The sequence below is a fragment of the Chinchilla lanigera genome, unplaced genomic scaffold, assembly GCF_000276665.1.
Source record: "Chinchilla lanigera isolate Chin_1 unplaced genomic scaffold, ChiLan1.0 scaffold00113, whole genome shotgun sequence".
NCBI lineage: Eukaryota > Metazoa > Chordata > Mammalia > Rodentia > Chinchillidae > Chinchilla > Chinchilla lanigera.
The window spans coordinates 4,397,735-4,410,742 of record NW_004955514.1 but is presented as its reverse complement, the minus strand read 5'-3'; the positions used below and the strand labels follow the sequence as shown (position 1 = coordinate 4,410,742).

The 13,008-nt window shown below is 47.3% G+C and overlaps 1 protein-coding gene and 1 long non-coding RNA gene across 8 annotated transcripts in view; one reads left to right on the top strand and one right to left on the bottom strand.

Moving 5' to 3' along the window:
• Positions 1 to 13,008, bottom strand: part of Evc2 (Ellis van Creveld syndrome 2) — a 98,221-nt gene that overhangs the window by 20,102 nt on the left and 65,111 nt on the right. For all 7 annotated transcript variants that reach the window (XM_005408826.2, XM_013506843.1, XM_005408823.2 and 4 more), the window contains one exon: positions 6,556 to 6,783. In XM_005408826.2, the coding sequence (XP_005408883.1) occupies positions 6,556 to 6,783 (228 nt within the window). The remainder of the gene's footprint in view (positions 1 to 6,555; positions 6,784 to 13,008) is intronic.
• Positions 1,292 to 5,709, top strand: LOC102022952. The gene is made up of 2 exons (XR_264511.1): positions 1,292 to 1,622; positions 5,626 to 5,709. It is a non-coding gene; the product is annotated as an uncharacterized LOC102022952 (long non-coding RNA).

Genomic DNA, 13,008 nt, shown 5'->3' with positions numbered 1-13,008 from the left:
GGGGGATGGGGGGATGGAGGGATGGATGGGTAGATGGATATACAGCTAGTTAGATAAAAGAAAATAAAGGAAAGAAGCAAGGAAGGAAGGAGAAATGAAGGAATGAAAAGGCAGGAAGAAAAAGTAAACACGCAAGAAAAGAAAGACAGAGAAAGAAAGAGAGAAAAAGAACAGGGGAAAGAAAATGGAGTTCCAGGCCTTTTGCTGGGCACAGGGGCTTGGCGTGAATGAGACTCAGCTCCCCGATTCTGCAAACGCGCAGCGTGGTGAGGGAGACAGCTTGTACACACAGGTACAGAGATAGGGAGCACTATCATCTGGGATCACAGAAGCTCAGACGGAGGAACTGGGAGAGCCCCACGCTGCCTGAGGATGCAGTATTGGGGCTCACTTAGAATAGGTGCAGGAGGCATTTGCAAGGAGGTGTGGCTGAAGCACACTAGGGAGAGGTCCTGCAGAAAGGGACACCTGAATGTGTCTCAAGGGCTACGAGCAGCAGGAAGGGAGGGGCACTGAAGCCCAGAGCCCGTGGGAGGTAAGGAAGGAAGGGGAGATTTTAAATGCAGAGCTGGGGGCTGGGCTGTGAAGTCTCACTTATTTTCCAGAGACATCCCTGTGCAGCAGCATGGAGGGGAGACGGGATCAGGGAAGGAGGGAGCCGGGAGGCATGATGCTGGACAGGACCAGGGCCCCAAGCGCAGGGGTCTGCTCTCACACGGAGGACCCTGGTGAAATGACTTCCCTCCCTCAGCCTCCTCCAGAGCCTGCAGAATGGGGTGGACACCAGGCTGAGACACTTTGCATAGTACCTAGGCCTTGGTGTGAGCTCAGTACTCACTGGCAGAGTCGTGCTATGTTTGTTTCTGAGCTCTAGCTTTGTCAGAGCGGTGAAGCTGAGCAGAAGTTGGAAGTGAGAAAACTCGGGCAGAATCAGCGGGCAGTGAGGTAGAGGGGAAGAGTGGGGAAGTGTCAGCACTTTCAACTGGAATGCAGAGACAGTGGAGACAGTCAGGTCAGGGTCACGTCGTCTGTTCCCCAGTAAGTCCACCCTACTTGAATGCGCCCATCGTTGCCACTTGGCACTCATCCAATTACACCTTGCATATGTTCCAGTCTCACGAAATGAGTTTAAATCGTTCATCAAATGAGAAGCGCTGGATATAGTTTTCTTAGGAGTCATTTCTTCCAAAGCATTTCATTTCATGCTCTTTAATTCTCTGGAATGTTTAACAGCTTAAAAGCTCATTTCCAACAGGAAAGTGGTTTACACAGAACAATCACATTGCAGAGTGAAAGTCCAATATCTGGAGCAAAACAGGCTGCCTTCCCTTCAAATGCAAAGCCACAGAAAAGGCGTGGGGTGTCCACTGCCACCGATTTACTCAACACAGTGTCAGCCGATTCACCACCTGTGGCTTCCAAGTGAGGACACAAGGATCCTCTTCTTCCAAATGACCTGACCTGGAGGGAAGACACCTGGATAGTGCTGAAAAGAGCTTGAAGATCAAATGGCAAGGGGGAGTGCTGCACTCCACCGGCACTACTGGAAATTGGGCTGGTCTTGTAAACAACATAGATCAGCCTGGTAGAGCTGAATACTGAGTGTTTCTCAGGCACTTGGGGTGAGTAGATAATAGTGAGCTGGAAGCCAGGGGCTCTAGTGTCTAACTCTGCCCTAGCTCACTAAACGACCTTGGACCTGCCCTTGCCTCTGAAGGGTTCATTCCCTCCCCTTGGGATTCAGGGTTGTGGGCCACCTACAAGCTATTGCCTCAAAGCATACCACATGCTGTGGGTTTGGGGTAAATGCTCTGTTGAGATTTCCTCCTATTATTGATCTGCTGAAGAGGTTCATCTTGAACGCATTTTAAATTCAATCAAATATTTATTCTGTATATACCAAAATGATCCTATGGGTTGTTTTCTCCTTTAACATGCTAATCAGGTGAATTCTGTAAATGGATGTTCAATGTTAAACCAACCTTACATTCCTGAGATAAACTGAACCTGGCCATGATGCATTTAAATTATTTATAAGTGGATGGATTATGCAGATAGTGTTTTATTTACCAATTGTACATCTATTTTCACAAATGCAGCTGTTTTCTTGGACTCATTTTTAGTGTCAAGGTTATCTGAGAATCAAACATGAGCTGAAGACTATTCCCTGTTTTTTCTAACACCAGGAATAATAAATAATGTGTATACAAGACTGACAAATACCTGAAGGTAGTTATCTTGGTTACTTTTCTCTCGTTGCTGAGACAAAATACCTGACACCCAGAATTAAGGAAGGAAAGGTTTATTTATCCTGCAGTTTGTGGAGGTTTCAGTCCATACTCAGCTGGCTTCAAGGTAGAGTGGCACATAGCACAGGGCAACCATTCATGGCAGCGGAAGACAGCAAAAGCAACAAGAGCAAAAGGGAGGAGTGGTGGCAAGCAGCCTCTTTCTCTCCCTTACATATGCAAAAATCTGCCCCAGGGAGGGCGTAGCACTCATACCCATAATCCCAGCATTGGATCATGGGTCAATCATAAACTCTAAAAGCCCATCCCATGACTGGCTTGAAGGGACATCCAGACACAAACCATAACAGTAGTGACGGCAAACCTTTTGGATACCAAGCGCCCGAACTGCAACTCCAAAACCTCTTATATAGCACCAAGTGTCAACACTGCACCTCTGGGCACTGTTATTAGACGCTTGGCTGCTGGGGCAAGATGGGGTGGCTTGGCTCATGTGCTGACAGGAAGGGCTCTGCGTGCCCACTGCAGTACACAAGCCGTAGGTTTGCCACCACTGCCTTAAGTTTTGGCGGAGCGTATCTACAAAACTACGGGGCTTTGGTATAACTGTGTGTGCAGCAGGACATTTTAACATCTGAGCCAACTTCACTCACGGTATTAAGACTATACAAACTTCTTTTCTACTTCAGTTAATATTTGTGACTTATATTGCTCTAGAAATTATTTCATTTTTGACTCATCTATATAAAGTTGTTCATAGTATTCTCTTATTTTTTAAAACTCTACTGCAACGATAGTTACATTACTTTTTAAACTTCAGATATTATTTATTGGTTCCTTATTTTTTTCAGCAATCTTGCTTAGAGATTTGCACTTTTCATTAAGACTTTCATTTTGCAAAACTGGCTTTTACTGTATTGATTCACTATAGTTTCATTTTTAATATTATTTAGGCTATTTTCTTTCCTTCTGCTTCTTAAGGTTCACTTGTTATTTCCCCTCTAATGTCATATCTTATGTGATATTAATTATGGGAGTTTCTACTTTTCTGATGCAAGGTTAGAATACAAATTTCCCTCTAAAAACTGCTTTAGCTGAATTCCATGTATTATGATATATCATAGGCACATTCTGCTCTATGTATTGTAAAATTCCTACTATTCTTTTGACCCATGAATTATTCACAAGTATGTTTTTAAAATTTTCCAAGTATGGATTTTTTATAATTCCCTGTGTAAAACTGATTTAAAATTAATTGGAATTTGTCAAAAGGTAGGCACAATGGTATCACACAGCCAATTATTTTTAACCATTTACTTGCTGGCTAGCAGGTTCTGTAAATGTACGTTAAAAACTTCTTTTTATGAACTGCTCAGTTCACCCGTATCTTGTGTTTTATGACCAACAAATCACACTAGAACAGGGGTGCTGAAATTCCTACTGTGATGATGGATTTACCGATTGCTCCCTATTCTATCAATTTTTCTTTTTGTTATTATGAGTCTTTTTTTCCTTTCTCTCCCACTTTTTTCTTTTAAAAAGAAAATAAAAAAACAAAACAACAGAAAGACAAAAACAAAACAACACAATATGTAATGCAGCAACCACTGTTAATTTCCTATCATCTTGAGTCTTTTTTTTTTTTAAACACATGGCAAGTTTAGACTCACTATATGCTCCAGGTAAGATTTTAAAATAATCTTTGTATTACACTTAGTTTATTTAATAATTTCACAAGTCACTATTTTAAATTCTGTGCTGGTAAGTCAACTCTCTGAAGTCTTCTGGGATCTTCATCTATTACCCTTTTGCTTCTACCACATAGAGGTCCTGAATGGGCTCTGTGACTTTTCGCCTTTGGAAAGCTCACAATAGGCTGAACTTAATCTGCAGAATCCTGAAGTTCCCCAACGAGAACACTTCTCTCTACAGACCATCTGTCTTTGGAGCGGAACCATCAGCCAGCCTGGAACCATTTTAATTTATCAGCATGGAGATGTCCTAACTCAATCGCTGAGCCAAATCTGGATTCCCTCCCCACCTTAGCCTGGCCTTTCATTAGCTATTCACAGGGAGGCGTCATCTGCACTGGGGCAAGCTGGGGAGGGGCAGGCTCTGCAGCAGGGCTTCCTGCCCCAGCCCTCACTGAGTGTCCCCCCTGTCAGGACGTCCATAGCTTCATCTCCTACCCCTCTCCCTCCTTCTGCCTCCTACAAGTTCATTTGTTATTCTTCCCCTCTAATATTTCACCCCATCTCTGAGCCCCATTGCCCCATGCAGAATGTACGTCTGATTTGCTACCGTTGCCCTGAGACTTCTGACCCTTGAGGATTTTCCATATTCCCTGTGAGCTCACAAAGCATAAAAAGCATGTGGATTTTTATTTCTGCAGCACCCGAACGGTTTGTGTTAAAACACCAACAATGACCCAACCTTCATGTTCTGTCTTAGTCCTTTCCTTGTTGCTGGGACAAAACACCTAACACTCACAACTTCAAGGAAGAGGGGTTTACTTTGGCTCACATTTTGTAAGCTTCAGTCCTTACATGGTCAGCCAGCTCCAGGCAGACGCAGCGTGGGGAAGGGTCTGGTGGGACGCAGGTGCTCATGTCACGGTGGACAGGTGGCAGAACGGAAGAGAGGAGCCAGGAGGGGACAGACTCTTCAGGCCACACCCCCAGTGACCCCCCTCTTCTCAGCTGGCTCCACTTCCTGAAAGCATGTTTAGCTGTGGACTCATCAGCAGACTAATCCACCAATGATGGCAGCGGCCTGTGACCTAATCATCTCCCAAAAGCCCTACCCCTGAGCTCATGAGGCTTGGAGGGGGCATCCAGAGATAAACCATGACAGATGCTATCCCTAAAATGGTTGTCACAGGGGACAGAAGGTTTGCCAAAAAACAGTGATGGGCTCTTCAGAGTCTACTGTCATTTGCTACTTTTTTTTTTTTTTTTTTTTTTGGTTTTTCTCCGGTACCGGGAACCGAACTCACGACCTTGCGCTTGCCAGGCAGGCGCTTTGCCGCTGAGCTAAATCCCCAGCCCCTGTCATTTGCTACTTTCAAAAGAAATTATGGGAACCCACGTTGGTAAACTCAACAGGGAGAGTCCATGAACAAGACAGAGTGTGTCGAAGTCAGAGACAGACTCAGTGTCTGGCTTCTTTCATTTATCAGCCGTGTAGCCTTCACCAGGAGCCAGGCCTCAATTCACTTACCTACGGACTGAGCACTACAGAACCCAGTGCACAGTAATGAATACAATGTATGACAGAGCGTAATTACTAAGTAAAACTGTAACTTATCATTAATTGTGCTTAAATGATAATCTCAAGAAGTATAATTAGGTTGCTTTTTCTGTCTTTTCCCCGCCAGGAACTGTGCCACCCTGACTTACAGCCAGTCGATTATGGACTGAAACTCTACAAACCGTGAGCTAAATAAACCTTTCCCCCACCAGAAAAAATAAAGAAGTATAATTAAAAATTACTGATGCTTAGATGAGAGCTTTTCTCCCTCACTAGAAAAAGCTGTTGTTATTTTTATTATTTTATTATTATTACTTGTGTGGTATTAGGAATTGAACTTAGGGCATTCACACTGAGGTAACTCCCCAGGCTTTTATAATTTTTATTTTGAGACAAGGTCTCACTAAATTGCTAAATTACAGAATCCGGGCTTGAATTTGAGCTCCTCCTGTCTTGGCTTCCCAGAGCACTGGGAAGGACATGCATCACCAATCCCTGCTTATAAGTAATTATTATAGTAATAGCTAATCCACAAAATTCTAAAATCTACACATAAAAGGCCTAAATTAGCCCTCAAAACGTTTACTGCCATAGCTTTGGTCCATAGATATACTTCTCCTATCTTGAAAGAATGTAGCATGTAGACACACTGGTAATAATTAGATGTATACAAAGAAATAATGCACAGCTGCACGTCTGATGCCCTTAGCAGAAGGATGCACAGCTGTTTGTCAGGGAACCACCAAAGAGACAGCAGTGCCAAAGGAAACTCTGGCATGAGCTCTGCCTAGAAGACACACTGAATTTCAGAGATGCGAAAATCCCAGCTTCTCCAAGGCAGGGAACCTGAGCTGCTTTGGGTAAAGAGACTGCACAGGGCTCTCATTAAAGTTTCCTCACTCCATCCTGTCTGCAGCCCCGCTGCGTAGACAGAGCACATACTCAGAGTCTACTTGAAGTCCTGGGACCAGCTGCCATTCACTAGACATACAGGCTGCACCTGAAGGACCCAAAGGTGACAGTAGCCTCCTCTCCCTTCCCCCAGGCTCACGCTCACCGGGCTGTGAGACTCCAGGATCCGACTGCAGGCCAGCTTGGTCAGGGCCTCGGACTCGCTCAGCGCCTCCAGCAGCAGGTCCTGGATGCTGAGCAGCGCGGTGTAGGCTGACAAGGTCTCGGTGGCGCGGGCTGCCTTCTGGAACTGCAGAGCAACAAGCGACTCTGCAAATCGGGCTTCCTGGGCCTCCAGCCGCTGCACCCTCTCCCGCAGCAGCTCTCCGCGCACCTGGAGGGGGCAGAGCCACACCGGCCACAGTGAGGGAGCGGGTAGGGGAGGCAGAGAGCACCAGCCAGGGCCTGAAGGCCAGCTCGAGGGAGGAAGCGGAGCACGGACAAGCAAACAACAGGAAGAACCAAGAAACCAGACAGGGCCAGGATGATCAGGTCAAACATCAGAAAACCACACACAAAGGTCACCCTGACCCCACCAAGCACCCCCTAGGCACGTGGAAACCCAAAAATACACAGCCCTGGCCTGTGTCCAACCTCATCTGCCTTGCAGTTTTGACATCCCCACCCCTCAGTGAGCTTTGGATGCCGTGACACATCCTTTATAAACCTTGTAGGTCAAAAAGTCCCCCTCCCTATGGGTAGGGCAAGTCAGGTGCCCCATTCAGCCATGATTCTGGTCAATCCCCCACTGCAGGCCCTCCCACAGCCCCAGGACCTTAAAAGACAGTGTGTGGCCCTACGGGGCAGTGGGCTCTTCTCACTGGCCCATTTCCATGTGGAGTGTAGACCTCTGCTTCTTTTACTTTTAATACGTCTTATGCTTGATACTCCAAGGGTCCCGCTCAGTTCTTTGTTCAGGACACCACGAACCTGGAAACCAGTCCCCCAAGCCTCCTGCAGCTGATCCCATTCAGCCTGATGAGCCAGCCAGGAGGTAGGGAGACCCTGAGTCTTATTGTCTCGGACTTAATTACCCATTTGCACCCTTGTGGGCATGGATCAGAGTCACATGACAATAGGGCAGCTGCTGCTTGAAGACGCCTGCTACAAGATGACTCAGTCATGGGAAGGGGCATTGCAGGCTCTGCAGGCTCAAGACATCTCCCACGCGTCTGCCAGGTTTATGTTTTATGCCTGAGCAACAAGATGACAAAATGTTCTTGTTGAGTATTTTCCTGCAACCGAAATGTTTTGCCCTGGTTGCTTCTGAGTATTGGGAATCTCACCTAAATGCTTTGCATACAAATATCTTTTACAGATCTCTCTCCCTATTGGGGGTCTCTATCCTTGGTCACTTCTTAGGCATCACATCTCTTTCCGTCACTCAAACTTTTCTCCTACCACCCCCACCCACCAAACTGCTCTCCTGTCTTCCCGGAAGTGAGAGAAAACGGTGCTTTTAGACAGAAGTTATGGCTTTCGTTTCTGGAATCCCATTAAACCACAAGGCTGGATGTCAGATGGGAAAATGGCTCTTGGACACTTTTTCAGTCTCCATAGGTCCTAGCAGATAACAAAGTTGGGGCTGACTTCTCTCCAGAGATTCCAGGGGAGGTAAGCAACCTTCCAGCACCCTGTGACGAGTGAACAACGGCCCACTGGGACACATGTTGGCCGATCAGTCAATTTACTTTTAGATTCCAATCTACGTTGATATTTTGGTCTAAATGGGGTGCTTAAAACATTGCTTGTGCATTAAGATTGTTCTTAAACTGCAATTGCAGGGTTAATTTCTCTCTGTTTTCTGTTTGAACGAGGATAATTTCGCTATCCCAGGTCCCTTGGAAGTCTGTTGTTCAGACAGACTGTTCAGCCAGTCTGTTGCTCAGTCTGCTGCTCCTAATTGGCATATAAGCATCTTTTAACTGAGGCCAAAGCGGGGCAAGATGTGTCAAAAGCATTTAAAAATTCAAGTAGCTACCAGACTTGGTATGAAAGGGAGGCAGTGAGAGGACAGAGGAGACGTAAAGGAAGTTATGTGTATGAAGATACATTTGTAGTATGAAAGGATTTTGTAAGGTAAGATACTGCCTGACCAGGATGGGGAAAAAAATAAAAGATAAGGACAAAATTGGGAGGTCTGAGTAGGTTGAGAAAGTCTGGTGGGGGATGAAGACTAGGAAAGGAAATTTGTACGTATGAATATTCTAAGTTTCACTAATGTGGGTTTTACTGGACCTAGGAGCTATTCCTTCTAAACTTGTTCGTTGCTCAAATGTGGGCAAAGGAGCTATGACACTGACTCGGTTATCAGTTACTCCCCAGACACCAGTGTGTGACTGGGTAAGATCAAGAGCCAGAAAAGAATTCTACTGAAGGACAGTAGAAAGCGTGATCGATCAGCAGTGCCTTCAGAGAAACTCTCACAAGGACAAAAGGGGAATAAAAGGACGGACAGCACGAGAGTCATGAGTATCACTTGTGTCAGCCCTACAGAAAGGTAAATAAAACAACCTCTGCCCAGCGGATCTTCCTCCACCCACAGGTGACAGGGGATTTACTCTCTGGAATTCCTCTTTCTTGAGTGTCTAGTTGTGCTGCTGTGGCTGCCGTGAAGTTTTGAATCAATTCAAAACATTTACCTTTCATGATCAACTTAACTTTGGGGAAGAGCCAGAAGTCACACAGTGCCAGATCTGGTGAATAAGGTGGATGAGGATGCGGTGTCATGTTTTTATGTCCCTGCCTTCCCATTGGATGGGACTCAGCAACAGCATTCACCATGTTTTTGATCCCACTTCATAAAGACACTCAGGAAAGAGGATTTCCAGAACTGCTTCAGAAAGGACACGAACGATGGGATGAGTGTGTTCCAAGCAAGGAGGAGGATCCTGAGAGGGATTTATGGAAATGTGTGTTCCATTGCAATGAATTTATTTAAGGTGAACATTCAGCATATTTTTCGATCACCCCTTGCATACTGTTCCTCCAGGGATCCCTGAAAACTGCAATGATTGGGCAGTCCTCACAGAATGCTCCTGCAAGTGAAAATGCAACCAAGCCACCCCCGTGTAAGAGGGGTCGCCAATCCATGCAGGAAGCAGCATCAAAGCTATTTGACCAAGGGCACCTAAGCTGTAGGCACCTGCCAGAGTGAAGTGGCCCATTGATGGACGGCCTGTCTCTTAAAAGGTCACAGCTGCCGATGCCTCATGCCGCTTTCTCTGTGGGGCCTGCATCAAGGAGTGTGGGAAACGGTGCTGTTACTGGAAGAGACGGCAGCCACTCCATGGTTAAAAGCCTCTTCCCGCTGCTGTGCTCCTTGCAAGTCTATGACTGCAGGTCGTCACTGTTGTGGTCTTGTAGACAGAGGCAGGGGCCAGGGCACACTCAGCCCACACTGTGCCCTGCAGGAAATGCCTATGTCCTGTGGGGACATGCCCTGACCATCTGCATCAGGGCATTTGGTCAGGAGGAGCCACAGCAGTGACTAAGAACAGAAAGAGCCACAGCCCAGGTGCTGGACCTGCCACCGCCTGGTTTTCCCAGTTTCCCTGTCAGTGAAGTGGGAACGTGCTTGTTCTCACGTCTTAGGGAAATCAGAAGGGTTTAAGCACATAAGGAATAAGGCAGGCTGGTATGGTGGCAAGGAGGTGGGCAGCGGTGTGGCCCTAGTTATTTCACCTCTCCATGCCCCAAATTCTTTATCTCTGGAATGAAATGATGGCTGCTGGACTCCTCTGACTGCCTATGTGAGGATTAAAGGAGCAGATTAGCAGCAAAACATTTAGTGCTCAGTCAATCCCACTGACATAAATATGAATATACAGCTGCCTTCTGCTCTGCATGTTCCACGGCCACAGATTCAACCAGCTAAGGATCAAAATATTCAAAAACATCCCACGTCCATCCTGAGCAGGCATAGGCTTTGTTCTTGTCATTAGCTCCTGAGCAGTAGAAAAGACACTATTTACATTGTATGTACACCGTGTCGGGCATAAGGAGTCTAGAGATGACTCAAAGTATTCAGGACGATGTCTGTGAGTTGGACGCAAATGCTATCCAATGTTCCATAAGCGACTGGAGGGTCCTCATTGTGGCATCCACAGGGTCCTGGGAGCACTCCCACACAGATCAGAGGGACAACTCGGTATGCACAGTTTTGGCAGGGCATCTGGAAAGCCACAGGTGCACACAAGCAAAGGAAGGACTGTCCCTACTAAAATGCCGTCACCCCTGATGAAGAAAGAAAAGTTCTTAAGCCAGCGCACAGGACAAAAATGAAGTCTAAATCCCCTTGGAAATGTCTGGGACAGCTCCTGCTCCCCAGGGCAGGAATGGACAGCTGGAGTGGAGGTGGAGTGGTGCTGGAGTGGACAGTTCTGTCCTCGGCACAGGACGAGGGCAAGGGTCGGCTTGCGCTGGGGCTGTGGTACAGGACCAAGGCTCACCTCACACGTAAACCACAGAGGGGCTGTGGGTGGCCTTGCATGTCCCATGGAGAGGCAGCCTGCGCCAGCTGCTCTTCCACGCTTCCATCCTGCTCTTCTCGGTCACTGTAATTCTCTCTCCTCTCCATTTGCTCCTGAATGCCTTTCATGGGAACTTCCTATGTTAAAGGTGGCTACGGTGCCTGCGACAGTGTGATAAGCAGACTAGGATGGGGAATCTGAAAGGATCTAGGCTTTCAGACCTGGCCTGGACAGCACTCACGGCCCACTAGCATGTCAACCAGCTCTGGTGGCCCAGGACACGAGCATTCCCAAACCAGGCTGTCACCATGAATATCACCCACACACAGTATGATATGGTTTTTATCTCTGTCTGTCCTGGTTCCCACTATGGAAAAGCAGTGCTCAATCTGTACCTCCAGCCACACACACAGGACCAAGAAGTCAGTGTGACAAAGGGCACACCAGCCATGTGAGACGGAGAAGACTAGGCCCACGGCTGCTGTGGACCCCGGGCTGGAAATCACCTTTTTAAGCCTCAAGGGAACCTGGAAATGCCATTTTTACAGCCTCATGGTGAAGATCACCAGCAAGATGCCCAGCATCTGACAGAAATTCGATAAAGTCTAGAAAGGATTGGGTTTTAGTATTCCGATGTCACCTTAACACAGATGACCTTAGAAGTCTGTCAGTTATGACCAGTGACATAATTTACACATTGTCACTGAAGCAGGGGCCTGGGAGTGACCAACCTCTGAAGGACCACGGAAGACAACAGGAAGAACAAGATTAAGATATTAGCAGTAGTGTCAGAGTGTTGTAATTAAGCTGAGCAACACTGAAAGAAACTCAGAAAGAAAAAGAGCCAGGAGAGATACAGAGCACCAAAAATTTCCAAATGACAAACCCCAAACAGAACAAAAGCAAAGAGGAAAAAAAAGGCAAGAAGAAAGCAGCATTTTATTCTTGCCACCAAGAAAATCCATTGTAGATGGAAAAAACGAAAGACAAAGAAAATCCATTACAGACGGAGAAAACAAAAGACAAAATCCCCACAGCTACAGGTAGAAAGATACCTGCCTCCTTCTATTAAAATGAGTAATTTAGATGAAAAGGGACCCGGGTCCCCCAGGCAGAGTCGGAGCTACACTATAGGAACAGAATATTCCTGCCATATAGAGAACCAATTGGAAGGCAGAGGGGAAGACTGAGGAGTCTGCTGCACATAACAAGGGCAAAAATGGTGCTGAACACTGGTGGGGATGTGAGAAAGACAGAGATGACAGAAAATCTCTCTGGGAGGCTGAGGCAGGGGGATCACAAGTTTGAGCCCAATCTAGGCAACTTAACAACTTGGGGAGACCATGTCTCAATAAATGAAAAAGGTTGGGGATGTAGCTCAGTGCAGAGGCCCTGGGTTCAATCCCTAGTAGGATGGAGGGAGGGAGCGGGTAATCAGAGAAGAGGCGGGTGGAGGAGCTGGACAGGGGTGGGGTGGTTGAGGATGCTGAGATCCCCTGGAGCTGTGGGCTGGGGACAGAGCAGTGTGTGCCTGGTTTCTCCACAGCTGGCCGCCACTGTGCTATCCCTCTGCCAGCCGCTCCTTCCTAACTTCCTGCAAGGGTGCCGGCCAGCGCACCCACCTCCTCAGCCTGACACATGAGAACATCCTCGTGGGGCCCAGGCCCCTCTGGCCAGCACTGCATCCCTCCAGACTTTGCTTCACAGAGGATTACAAATGAGCAGCTGCTGGAGGAACGGCCCCTCCGCCAAGCCAACCTGCTGTTACTTCCTGATCGACCTCTTCCCCCCTCTGGGTGACAAACGGGACGTTCAGGGTGCATAGCTCTTTTCGAGCTTCCTGCGGCAGTTCCAATTCAGTTCTGTGCCCCCGGGAGCAAGCTGTGCACCCCACGGGTCCCTGGTGATGCCAGGCGCGGGTGAAAAGAGTCCGGCGTGATCCCATCTGGACCTCCCAGTGATCTCCATCTTCTAGCTCAGCCTGAACCATTAGAGGTGAAAGAAGCAGGCTCTTGGGGCTGGTGCAGGGAAGACGCTTTCACCTGCCCCTGCCTTGTCCTTGTCAAGTCCTCAATTTTACAAGAGCC